This window comes from Trypanosoma brucei, chromosome 6 (genome assembly GCF_000210295.1).
Source record: "Trypanosoma brucei gambiense DAL972 chromosome 6, complete sequence".
NCBI classification, from domain to species: domain Eukaryota; phylum Euglenozoa; class Kinetoplastea; order Trypanosomatida; family Trypanosomatidae; genus Trypanosoma; species Trypanosoma brucei.
The window spans coordinates 378,160-389,190 of record NC_026739.1 but is presented as its reverse complement, the minus strand read 5'-3'; the positions used below and the strand labels follow the sequence as shown (position 1 = coordinate 389,190).

At 46.3% G+C, this 11,031-nt stretch overlaps 5 protein-coding genes across 5 annotated transcripts; all 5 read left to right on the top strand.

The window, feature by feature from the left end:
- Positions 1 to 1,976: 1,976 nt before the first annotated feature.
- On the top strand, positions 1,977 to 3,557 carry TbgDal_VI1550 (hypothetical protein, conserved; the record flags this gene model as incomplete). The annotated part of the gene is made up of 1 exon (XM_011775660.1): positions 1,977 to 3,557. One exon carries the CDS (start codon positions 1,977 to 1,979, stop codon positions 3,555 to 3,557), a length of 1,581 nt encoding a protein of 526 aa, XP_011773962.1.
- A 748-nt stretch (positions 3,558 to 4,305) lies between these two features.
- Positions 4,306 to 5,340, top strand: TbgDal_VI1540 (hypothetical protein, conserved; the record flags this gene model as incomplete). The annotated part of the gene is made up of 1 exon (XM_011775659.1): positions 4,306 to 5,340. The coding sequence occupies one exon, from the start codon at positions 4,306 to 4,308 to the stop codon at positions 5,338 to 5,340; it is 1,035 nt and encodes a 344-aa protein (XP_011773961.1).
- Positions 5,341 to 5,680: 340 nt separating this feature from the next.
- Positions 5,681 to 7,009, top strand: TbgDal_VI1530 (hypothetical protein, conserved; the record flags this gene model as incomplete). The annotated part of the gene is made up of 1 exon (XM_011775658.1): positions 5,681 to 7,009. The coding sequence occupies one exon, from the start codon at positions 5,681 to 5,683 to the stop codon at positions 7,007 to 7,009; it is 1,329 nt and encodes a 442-aa protein (XP_011773960.1).
- Positions 7,010 to 7,457: 448 nt separating this feature from the next.
- TbgDal_VI1520 (phosphatidic acid phosphatase, putative) lies at positions 7,458 to 8,060 on the top strand (the record flags this gene model as incomplete). The annotated part of the gene is made up of 1 exon (XM_011775657.1): positions 7,458 to 8,060. The coding sequence occupies one exon, from the start codon at positions 7,458 to 7,460 to the stop codon at positions 8,058 to 8,060; it is 603 nt and encodes a 200-aa protein (XP_011773959.1).
- Positions 8,061 to 8,602: 542 nt separating this feature from the next.
- Positions 8,603 to 9,844, top strand: TbgDal_VI1510 (hypothetical protein, conserved; the record flags this gene model as incomplete). The annotated part of the gene is made up of 1 exon (XM_011775656.1): positions 8,603 to 9,844. One exon carries the CDS (start codon positions 8,603 to 8,605, stop codon positions 9,842 to 9,844), a length of 1,242 nt encoding a protein of 413 aa, XP_011773958.1.
- Positions 9,845 to 11,031: the final 1,187 nt, after the last annotated feature.

Genomic DNA, 11,031 nt, shown 5'->3' with positions numbered 1-11,031 from the left:
CTTTATCGTTACATAATACTCGGAGATATTAAAAGACAACATTGGAAGAAATAACAAGCACCCACCGACCCAAAGACTGAAGAGCGCATAACAAACNCTTTTCTCCACCACTTGAACAAGCATTTTAAAATAAACAAATGAAGTAATAAATAAAGGAGCACAAAACAAGGAATGCCTTTACAACAACTAAGTTAACAAACCCAAAAACACACCATGCGGAAACACAACAGAATAAGCAAAAAAAGTACATAATTACTGAAATTTACAACAAGAAAAAAAGTGTTAATGACATGTCTTAAAAAAAAAGTGTAGAACACACACACAAAAAAGGAATGTACGCGTCGACGTTTGTTATTGTTTACTGTGTACCGCGGGTTGCACCGTTGCGGGACACGCTGATTGTCCATGTGACGGACTTGCCTGTGGGAGAGTGGAGTGAATACATTTACACCTCATTATTAAAGGTCCCTTGGCGACTGTACTTATCGATGCCGCTCCACAGGATACCCATTGAGGTTAGATGCAACTTTACATCCATAACATTCTGATGGTGTGTGTGTGTGTGTGTGTGTGTGTGTGTATTTGAGTGTATGTGCAGATGATGCTAACAATCGAGGCATTTGTATGATTTTCAAATGAATTAGGCATCCGTGCACTAAGCTACCTATCATAAGCACGGGACTGATATCGTCCCCCTCTCTTTGCATTATATAATGAGCATGATGATCATACGTGCAATTCCTGTGGTATCTGAAAAATGCAATGACAGAAGAACTGCGACGATGCCTTCATACAAGGATTCACTGACTCCACTATATTCCCCCCTCCCTCGCTTTTATTCACTTACTTTTCTTTTGTTTCTCCAATAGTCACTTTACCCGTGTCATGTTTATGCTACACTATCTCGGAGGCGAATGACGATTGCTTTTTTTTTCTGCCATAGTACGCTGAAGGCCAGCGAAAACACAGGCGTTTTGCTTACGTCAATCACTGCGTCTGCACCTGTGCTGCCCGAGAGTTGAGAAAACCCACCACCATATCTGTTTCTGCTGTTATCTCCTGCATACCCACTTACATATATATATATATATATATGTGTGTGTGTGTGCGTGTGTGCGTGTGTGTGTGTGTTATCTTATCTGAGCGAGCCCCGTGGGTGAGGCGGCGGCGGTAACTCTTTGGTGCTGTGACGGCCTCAATCGGACCCGCGAGAGCTCATATAGTTATTGTGGGCTCCATCTTCGTGTGTGTGATATATCTCAATTCCCTTTTCCTATCTAGTCTTCCTTCATATGAACATTTACACTGTGCGTGATCGTGATGAATTTGCGGTTGCAACTTTATCGACACTTATTGAAACTGAATTGCGGCGCCAATGATGTTGTTATTTAATTATACACCTGACCATGTTGTTGATGAGAGGAAACGCTGAGGTGTACGCGTCGACGTTTGTTATTGTTTACTGTGTACCGCGGGTTGCACCGTTGCGGGACACGCTGATTGTCCATGTGACGGACTTGCCTGTGGGAGAGTGGAGTGAATACATTTACACCTCATTATTAAAGGTCCCTTGGCGACTGTACTTATCGATGCCGCTCCACAGGATACCCATTGAGGTTAGATGCAACTTTACATCCATAACATTCTGATGGTGTGTGTGTGTGTGTGTGTGTGTGTGTGTGTATTTGAGTGTATATGCAGATGATGCTAACAATCGAGGCATTTGTATGATTTTCAAATGAATTAGGCATCCGTGCACTAAGCTACCTATCATAAGCACGGGACTGATATCTTCCCCCTCTCTTTGCATTATATAATGAGCATGATGATGGTGAAAAGCTTTTTTTTAATTTTTTTTTCTCTTAATATTTATATTTTTTACAATTTTGAATAATGTTTTCTTACTTTTTTTTAATATTTTTTCCTTGTAGTAGAAGCATTTTGTTCTTCCCTTTGTTTTTATCTTGTTGTGGAGAATGTTCTCTCGATCATTTGTAGTCTTTGCAGGTTTGTTATGCTGTTGTCTTTCTAAATCAGTTGCCCAAGTAGCCACGGGCACTCCTCGTCCGGGTCTATTTCATTTAGATTCGTCGGTAGTGGATCTATCGGGTGATGATTTTTCTCGTGTTCATCGTGTTGCGCCTCTCTGTCCTTGGATTGTTCTTTTTTACAACGATGGCTGCGGCGCTTGCCGACGGTACGCTTCAACTTTCTCCAAATTTGCTGGAGGGTTGAAGGTGGAGCATGGAAAGGATGCACTTCAGATCGCCACAGCAGCTGCTGTGAATTGCGCTAGTGAAGTGGATCTGTGCCGTAAGTATGACATCAACTTTGTTCCACGATTATTTTTCTTTTACCCACGTGACTCATGCAGGAGCAACGAGGAGTGCGGCGCCTCCTCATTAGAGCATGTTGCATTTGAAAACAGTCACTTGGAAGTTGATAAACTGGAGTCGGAAGTGCGACGACTAGTTAACAAACACATGGTGGTAGATGATTCCTTAAAGGAGCGATGCATAGACATGCATTTCAAACTTTATACATCCAAAGAGGAGTTGGTGAAGCGTTCTGTTTCTTCTACGGATGAATCAGGGAGGTTTGTTGAGACAACAGAACTATATGCCACAGATATTGCCGGCGCTTTCTTCTCCGCAATGCACTATGATGTTTCTCTGGTAGGTACGGAACCACGCGAGCGGCTAACTGCACTTGAAGATTTTGTGTTGCTTGTGAAAGACTCGCTTCCTTCTATAGGGGCTGACGGTGTTGTTAGCGCCCTTGAATCTATTACCGCGGAAAGACCATTCACAGTCACATCATGGCAAGATGCTGTGGTGAAGTCCGGTATTCCGTTTGATGGCTCGCCACGTAACGTCCGGTGGCGGACATGCCGGGGTTCATCTCCGCAGTACCGCGGTTTCCCATGTGGAATGTGGCTCCTTTTGCACGCACTAACAGTAAACACACCGGCGGATAGGAATGTCCTTGAGGTGATACAGAATTATATACGTTATTTCTTCTCGTGCAAGGAGTGTCGGGACCACTTCATCCAGTTTAACTTCAGCCCCAACGAAGACCCTGTACTGCAACTGTGGCGTGCGCACAATAATGTGAATGCGCGACTGGCCAACGTAAAGGATGGTGCGGACCCGCTAGTACCGAAGCGACAGTTTCCCACACTGGAGGCGTGCACCGAGTGCTATGATGGTGCCGGAAATTTTATTGAGGCACATGTGACGGATTTTCTGAAGCAAAGGTACCTATGGGATCCCAAAGCAGTGGGGCTCACGGAAAGCAACAATGATTTGAATGATGTCGACCCTGCGTCGAAGGATGCAAATGTTGGGCGGAATGTGAAGAGCAGCGGTAAGGGAAAAGGGGACGGAGGTGCGCGCGGCAACTCGAAGGAGGTCCGATCAGATCACGCTGGGGGAAAGGGGAAGGGCTATTCAGTGTTACTTTTTAGTAATGTTTTCATCATTTTACTGTTTGTATGTTTGGGGTCTTTCGACTACATGAAAAGGCTTAGGGTGAGGAAGAGGCGGGACCGTTACTAGATCCATCAGGGTGAAGCAGAAGATCCAAGTATGGTTGGTACTGACCGCTCACCTTCCTGTGCAGATGGTTAGTGCATTACTGACAGGTTGGTAGTTTGCATGCTACTGCCATATATATACATATAGATGCGCGTACATGTGTACGTTCTCGAACAGTGGGTCTCGGTGTCCACGGGTGGGCGTGCGAAGAGGGAAGGCATTAGCCGTAATGAGTAGTTGCACGTTTTTTTCTGTATATATATATATATATTGGTTAGCATGGTTTGTGTAAGGTTGGGGTGCAGTTACTCTTTTGTCGGAGCCCCCTCTTTCTCGTGAATACAAGGGAAAAAGAGGGAGATTCTGTTTCACAGTTGATCCTGTGCGAGTGCCTCACTCTTCCGTGTGGGGGCTTCGCTGAAATGGTAATTTGTAGTGCTACTGCGGTGAAAGTGTTTCAAAACTCAAGCGGTTCATTCGTTTCATCTTATATTTTTGCTCACTACGTGGGGTCGGGCGAGAAGGACGTTCCTCATGGTGTAGGGGTTGTTAGGGACACAAACGCGGGAACGAGCAGAAGCTAAAAGTTTGAATTCATAAAAAACAAGGAAGAGATATCGTTTTCATCCGCCTTCGTAAGGTAGAGAGGGAACGAGGAGCCGCAACTCACGCACGCAGTCAGCATAACCGAGGAGTAAGAAAGAGGAAAATAAACGTTTGGGTGAATAGCAGCTTCGGAGAAGTTGCCGTAAACGACTTGATTTAGCTGATGAGCCGTTTCAAACGCTGCCTGGCTATCGTTAACACCCGAAGTGGAGCTCGCGAGGGTCTTTCTGTTTTCGCAAGTGCTTTGCGACAGTACCTTGATAACGCAGGAATTGTGCACCACGACGTGTGTGTGCCCGAGAAAGATATTATCTGCGCCATGGAACGCCATGCGGGTGGTACTGATGCCATTATTGTGTGTGGTGGTGATGGCACACTAAGCTCTGTTGTCAATGTACTGGCGGCAACTCCAAATCATCCACTGGCCGCTGCTCCCATAGTACTGGTGCCGTGTGGGTTGCAAAACTCAGTTGCAGCTTCTCTGGGTATTTTCTCTGCGGAACGTTCCGTTTCTGCCTTCGTGCTTGGTCGCGTGGAGCAGGTGCCCCTCTGGGAGGTACGGATTAATGGCGCGCTCACTCGGTATGTGGCCTCCTACCTCGCTGTCGGTACTTATGCAATGTGCGTTAAGCGACTGCATGAGTTAGATGCTGTTGGGGACAATTACGTTTCGCTTCCAATGGTTCGGGGGAAGTACAGGTTGGGGGCGTTTTATACAGCAATGCGCAATGAGACAATTTCGTGTAGCGCTACCCTGACATGCTGTACAAGAGGAGGAAAAGGAAAGGAGGATGGACCAGGAGCCCTGGGAAGGTCACACGTCCTTATTCAGAGTCCAATGAAGATGCTGTTAGCCTCGCAGATGCCTTTTCAACACCGCCACTACACACTTACTCCAAATGCTACATTTAAGCGGGGATCGATGTGTGTCACGCATGCTACCCATGAAGCAACGCGGATGCGCCTTTGGCATCTTTTAAGTCGTGAGGCCATAGAGGGTGTAGTTCTTAATGAGGATGGTGTTGGTGAGTCAGTTGATGTAACAGGGTTGGAGTTTACCCTCCATGCTGCTCGTGAAGATGCTGGCGGAAGGTCTGGCGCGGTAATGATGCTGGACGGCGAGGCGGTGCAAGTGTTTCCAGGGTCAACAGTTTCAGTCCAGCGTTCAACCTGCCATGCGCTGCTGGCATCCTGCTGAGCAGCAATCGTGACAAGTTTGTACATGTTGGACACGCCGAGAGTTCGTTACTTGTTGTTGCATTGCAGTTGTTTACCGTTATCGGCATCATTCTTGTTGGTTTTACTTATGTTCCTTTGAAGGAAGCTGCTTGGTACTGACCCTATTCCCTTCTGTTTTATTGGTCTCCGCACCCACCCGCTTGTTTACTTTTCCCCTAAATTAACCTAAACACACATTTTGTAATGTTACATACTACTGGACACAGAGGAGAACCGGCAGCAAGGCTAGCGCTGGTGTTGGATTTGGAGAAAAGGGGGGAATCGCGTCTTCCTTGATTTCGTAGTTCACGATCTGGGCGATGGAGTTTGAGACGGAGCGCAGTACCACCCGAACGCAGCAGCAACCTCGTCAAAAATTCCGTGGACAGGAGTATGATGACTATGTACCGCGAAGGAAAACCCATGGTCAGCGTTCCGTTGATTTTTACTCCTCAGCCATCCAATATGTGACAACGCGGCTGCAGCATCGCAACACACCGTACGGTTATCATGTCGACCCGCATCCATACTGTTCTAAGGATATGCTGCCTGCTTTTCGGACCCCCTTTAATCCCAGCACAGCACTCTGCACTCAATGGGTCAGCACTTCATATCACCCCGATAGCCGCGGCGGCCTCTCGCGCCAGGGGCTCTTGAATCTAAAATGGGCGCCGAATGGCCGACGTTTGCTGTGCTCCACTGGACGCGGTGAGTTTTTGCTGTTCAACGGTCATTCTTTTGGTGTGGAGGTCAAAACCGTGGCACATGAAGATCACCGCCCATGTCGAGCTATTACATGGGGAAACAATAGTGATTTGATCATTAGCGGTGATGATGCCGGTATGGTGAAGCTGTGGCTCTCCAACTTTGTTCTGGTGGCGGAGTTCAATTCGCATCACAGGGCTGTTCGGGAGTTGACGTGGGCCCCACTGGAGGGGAAATTCTGTAGCTGCGGGCAAGATGGTTCAGCTCGTGTGTGGGACACCAACGCCGTGGGTACAAACCCTCAACAGGCACGGGAGGAGATGAAGTTAGAGGGGCATGGTGGCGATGTTGTAAGTGTGGACTGGCACCCTTATCACTCACTAATTTTGACTGGAAGCCAGGATCGCGACTGTAGGTTATGGGACCCGCGTACGGCGTCTCGTGGCAGCATTGCGGCGCTGCAGGGACACGCTCAGTCTGTTAATTGTGTGCGCTGGAATCCCAGCGGAACCATGTTGCTTTCTGCTTCCAAGGACTGTACTTTAAAACTCTGGGATATTCGAATGGTACAGGAAGTAGCCTCCTACGAAGCCCACTCCAAGTCAGTGGAACGAGTGGAGTGGCACCCACATGTGCCGGACCTTTTTGTAAGTGCAGGTGCGGATGGAAGCATCATGTATTGGATGGTTGACGGCTGTGAGGGGACTGCACGGCAGGACGGCGTGCTCGTGGTGATTCACAACGCGGCATTGGTGGAGAGCGCGCACGACCGATTCCGCGATGTCGCCAACCCGATCAATGCCATTGCATGGAGTCCACTTGGTAACTTGCTCGCTTCTTGTTCTTCAGAGGTGAAGTATTGGCACCGCAACATCCCCGGCGCCATGGAAGAGAAGGAACGTGGTGAAGAGGATGATGTTTTTGAGATGAATAGGCAACAATAACAGTACTGCGTATGAAGGAAGGTAAGTCGTGAAAAGGGTGAAACGACAGTAACACCGAAGGGGAAAAGGCAAAACGGCACAAATGCGGAATATTGTGCACGCTGTTGTGAGGGGGTGACGGATTAATGAAATGCCCCCTCTGTAGCGTCGCATCCCCACTCATTTACTGTTCTTTGCTCCGCCACGTTTTTGAGTACTGGGGCTCGTGCACCTTCCGCTGTTGGTAGTTTGACTTTGCGTGGCTTCAGACGATAGCTCTCTCCACTTCTCCCTCCTTCTCTTTTTGTTATGCTCTCTTTTAGTAAAACGAAAGCAACAGCAAGCCCTTCGCATTTGCCGAAGGGTGAAACATATTGTAGTCGAATTGTTTCTCTTCTTTACACCTTTACATCGTCTCGTTAGGTTTAACCTCTACACTGCTTGTTGCTCGTTGCCTCCGAGAAAAGCAATGCACGCGAACTGGATTACTTGGGCAGCTAGTACGGTGGTCTACGATGCAGGGGACACCATAAGCTTTGTGTTTGCTTTATCCTCTTTGCTCCCTTCTATTATTGTCATATTCATTGCGGGGCTCGCAAGTTCCTCGACTTCTCATCAAAGAGATGCCGCGCTGCTGCTACTCGTTGGGTTGTGCCAGAACACGGCACTGAACACTTTCCTGAAGGCTTTCATTAAGGGCCCGCGGCCGATAAGTAGCATGTACATAATGGTACCAATGAGCTCGTCGAGTAATTATGGCATGCCGAGCTATCACTCACAGTTTATGTTTTTCTTCATTACATGGCTGTTGCGCAAGGCGAGCGCGAACCATATACCCGTTTCATGGGGCATGTGGCTATTCTTCCTAGTATCAGCTACAGTTGTTGCATGTGGCCGTGTGTACAACTCTTATCATTCCACTGATCAGGTGATTGTAGGAGCTGCTGTTGGCGTGATAAATGCATATGCTTCCACCACGCCTACACTGGAAAGAGTGTTGCGCTGGCTGATGTTTAGATTGTCACCTGTGAGGAACTTCTTCACATCGTGGGTGACGTATGTCCGATTATGAGGGAGGGAAAGTGTTACTTTCCGCAATCGAGCAACATTATTGCTCTCTTTCTTTCGTTCTTTATAACTCGCTCATACTAATTCGTTCCTGTAACTATGTTCAATCTATTAACAAAAGAGGGGAATGCTGGAAAAGGGGGAAGGAAACCTTCACTTAATTCGAAATCTGCTCTTGTTTTATCTTTCTCTATGTGTATTTGTTTTCTAATTTCTTTTTGTGGTATTTGGCCTCAAGTTTCACACATTTGCCCTGCCTAGTCCTCTGCCTCCCCCCTCATATTTCCTTTTTCCCTTTTCTCTAGGCAAATTCAAGAAAACCAAACCGTGCTTACGCTTCTTCCTGCATCCTGACATTAGTTTTCTCTCTTTTCCTTTCTTTTGTTTTGGCGTTGGGCGAAGGGAGAGGACGTGGACAACATTATCAGGCCCAACATACTTTTCCTTAGAATCTACACCCTTAAAAATTAGCGGCTACCGTACAATAAAGGGGTAAATTTCAAGGAAAAGAGAGGCAAAACAAGTTAAGCTAGAATAGCATCTGCTATGAATACGATACGTTACCTAGTGTCGGGAAAAGGTATTTTTAACAGTATTTGCGACCTTATTATACGTCCACAGCGAGCAGTATATGATCCTCGAACAGATTTGGGTCCAACGATTTTCCGCCTTGACGCCGATGATCCTCAGCGGTACAAACGCACGGACCTAACGATAGAGAACATGCGGGGGCTAACCTTGCAATGTTCATGGTTTCGTACCTTAAGTAATGAAAAACAACCGTGTATTGTCTATATTCATGGCAACTGTGGTTCACGTTACGACGCATTAGAGGCACTCTTTCTGCTTAAGGAAGGGTACAGTTTGTTTTGCTTTGATGCAGCGGGTAGTGGATTATCGGATGGGGAATACATATCACTTGGTTTCTATGAGCGACAGGATCTCGCCGCGGTTGTGGACTACCTTGAGGATCAGGAGGAAGTGGATGGCATTGGGCTCTGGGGCCGTAGTATGGGAGCCGTCACCTCCATCATGTATGCATCAAAAGATAACTCCATCAAATGTATCGTTTGCGACTCGCCCTTTTCTACGCTGCGGAGTCTTGTAAATGATTTGGTGAAGCAGCACGGCTCCAAGCGATTTCCTAGTTCACTCATAAACAAAATTGTGAATCGCATGCGCAAACGCATCGCCGCGCGTGCGGCTTTTAATATTGATGATTTGGATACGTTAAAGTACGCTTCGGAGTGCACCGTTCCTGCGTTCATATTTCACGGCAGGGAGGATGATTTCGTCTTCCCACGGAATTCAATTGATGTGAGTAACTACTTTATGGGACCATGTTTACATCATTTAGTGGATGGAGGACATAATGATGAACGCGGCGAAGATGTGAGAAACACTATTAAAGGTTTCTTCTCGCTCTACCTCGTTCTCAAGCGGGAAAATGGACGCCCGGTAGCACACTTAATGCAAGATGCAACGAATCGTGTGCCCAGGGAATATATTCCACGAGTGGATTCAGGCGATGTTTCGTCATCACCTGAGAGAGACGGTGATGATAATGATAATAATAGTGGTGTTGGCGGTAGTGGTGATGTCAGTGTTGATGATGGGGGAAATTCTTCAAACAGCGATGAGGTGCACGGTCTCGAGGGATCAGGGGATGAGGAGGAACCAATAGATGAAGCTCCCAGCCGTCCGCTATCTGCATCCCTAGCACCTGTCAGGGTTACAAAACCATGGTTTTATGATCCAAATGATTTGCTGTTAGAGAGAAAAGATTGATAAATAAGTTTGAAGTAGCGTATGTTTGGACTTTGGTGTCCTCCTTTCCCCCTCCCCCCCATTATTTTGCTCTTGTGCTTCGCTAACTGAATACAAGAAACCGCCGTGCTTATTTACCTCTTCGCCCCCCCCCCGCTAGTTCCGTATCTTCTTGGGGGAGAAAAGGTTGTCCGCGTATATCTGCACGTGTAGGTGGTTTCGTGCCTCAACGCCTTGTTTCACTTTCTTTTTTCCTCCGTTCCCAATCAGACCGAGTGATTTGAGGTGAAAGCTCCTCTCATAAATGGTGTTTGTCGTAGTCGTTGTTTTGCACCGTTTGACCCGCCATATGTTTGAATAGCGCTTCGATAGTTTCGTCATCCTCATGCTTGGGGCTATAGCGACAACTTCGATGCAAGTCAGCGAACAAAAAGAGCACGTATACATGCATATATACCTGTATAAATATATATATATATATATATTTATTTATTTATTTATATTTATATGAGTGAACTCATACCTTTGAAAGGGTACGCAGAAAAGCATTTAAAAAAAAAATAGAAGAAAAAAAGGTATCCAACGCTCGTTGGTGATTGCTCCTCACAGTTTCCCACCGCTTGACCGCACATGTACACATGTTCAAGACTCCATATGTGGAGTATTAGGTTTAAACCACATGTGAATGTGTGCAATGCAAGCAAGTGAGGAGAGATTGAAGGATAAATATCAGTGTTATTATCTTAAACCGGTGAGGCAGAAGATAGTTTGAGAGTGAATATGTGCTCTTGTTCTTTTGTTTTTTGTGTCAGTTACCGGTTTCTTTTTCTTTATTTATTGTCTTTTTTTTTTTTTTGCCCTTTCATCCTACTCCTTTGGTCTCCCACTGCATATATTGATATATGCATTTCTAAATCTAGTCGCCGCAACGTAGCCACATTCGGGTATGTGCACACGGCAGAGTGCGGGGTTTTGAAAGGAGGGTTTGAAATAAACTCATTTTTACTTTTCTATTTTTACTTCTGGTCTTTTTTTTTCTTATTTTTCTCCTCCTCTTAATTTGGTTCTCTGTTCGTAATCCTAACGTTCATCTCCCTAACTCCAACCCTACCCCCAAAGTGCACGTGCGTATCTGCCTGTCTATGAGCGTGTCTGCTTAAAGGGGTGCATTTCCTGTCGTTTGTGTTGTTGTTGTTGTTTTTTTTTTT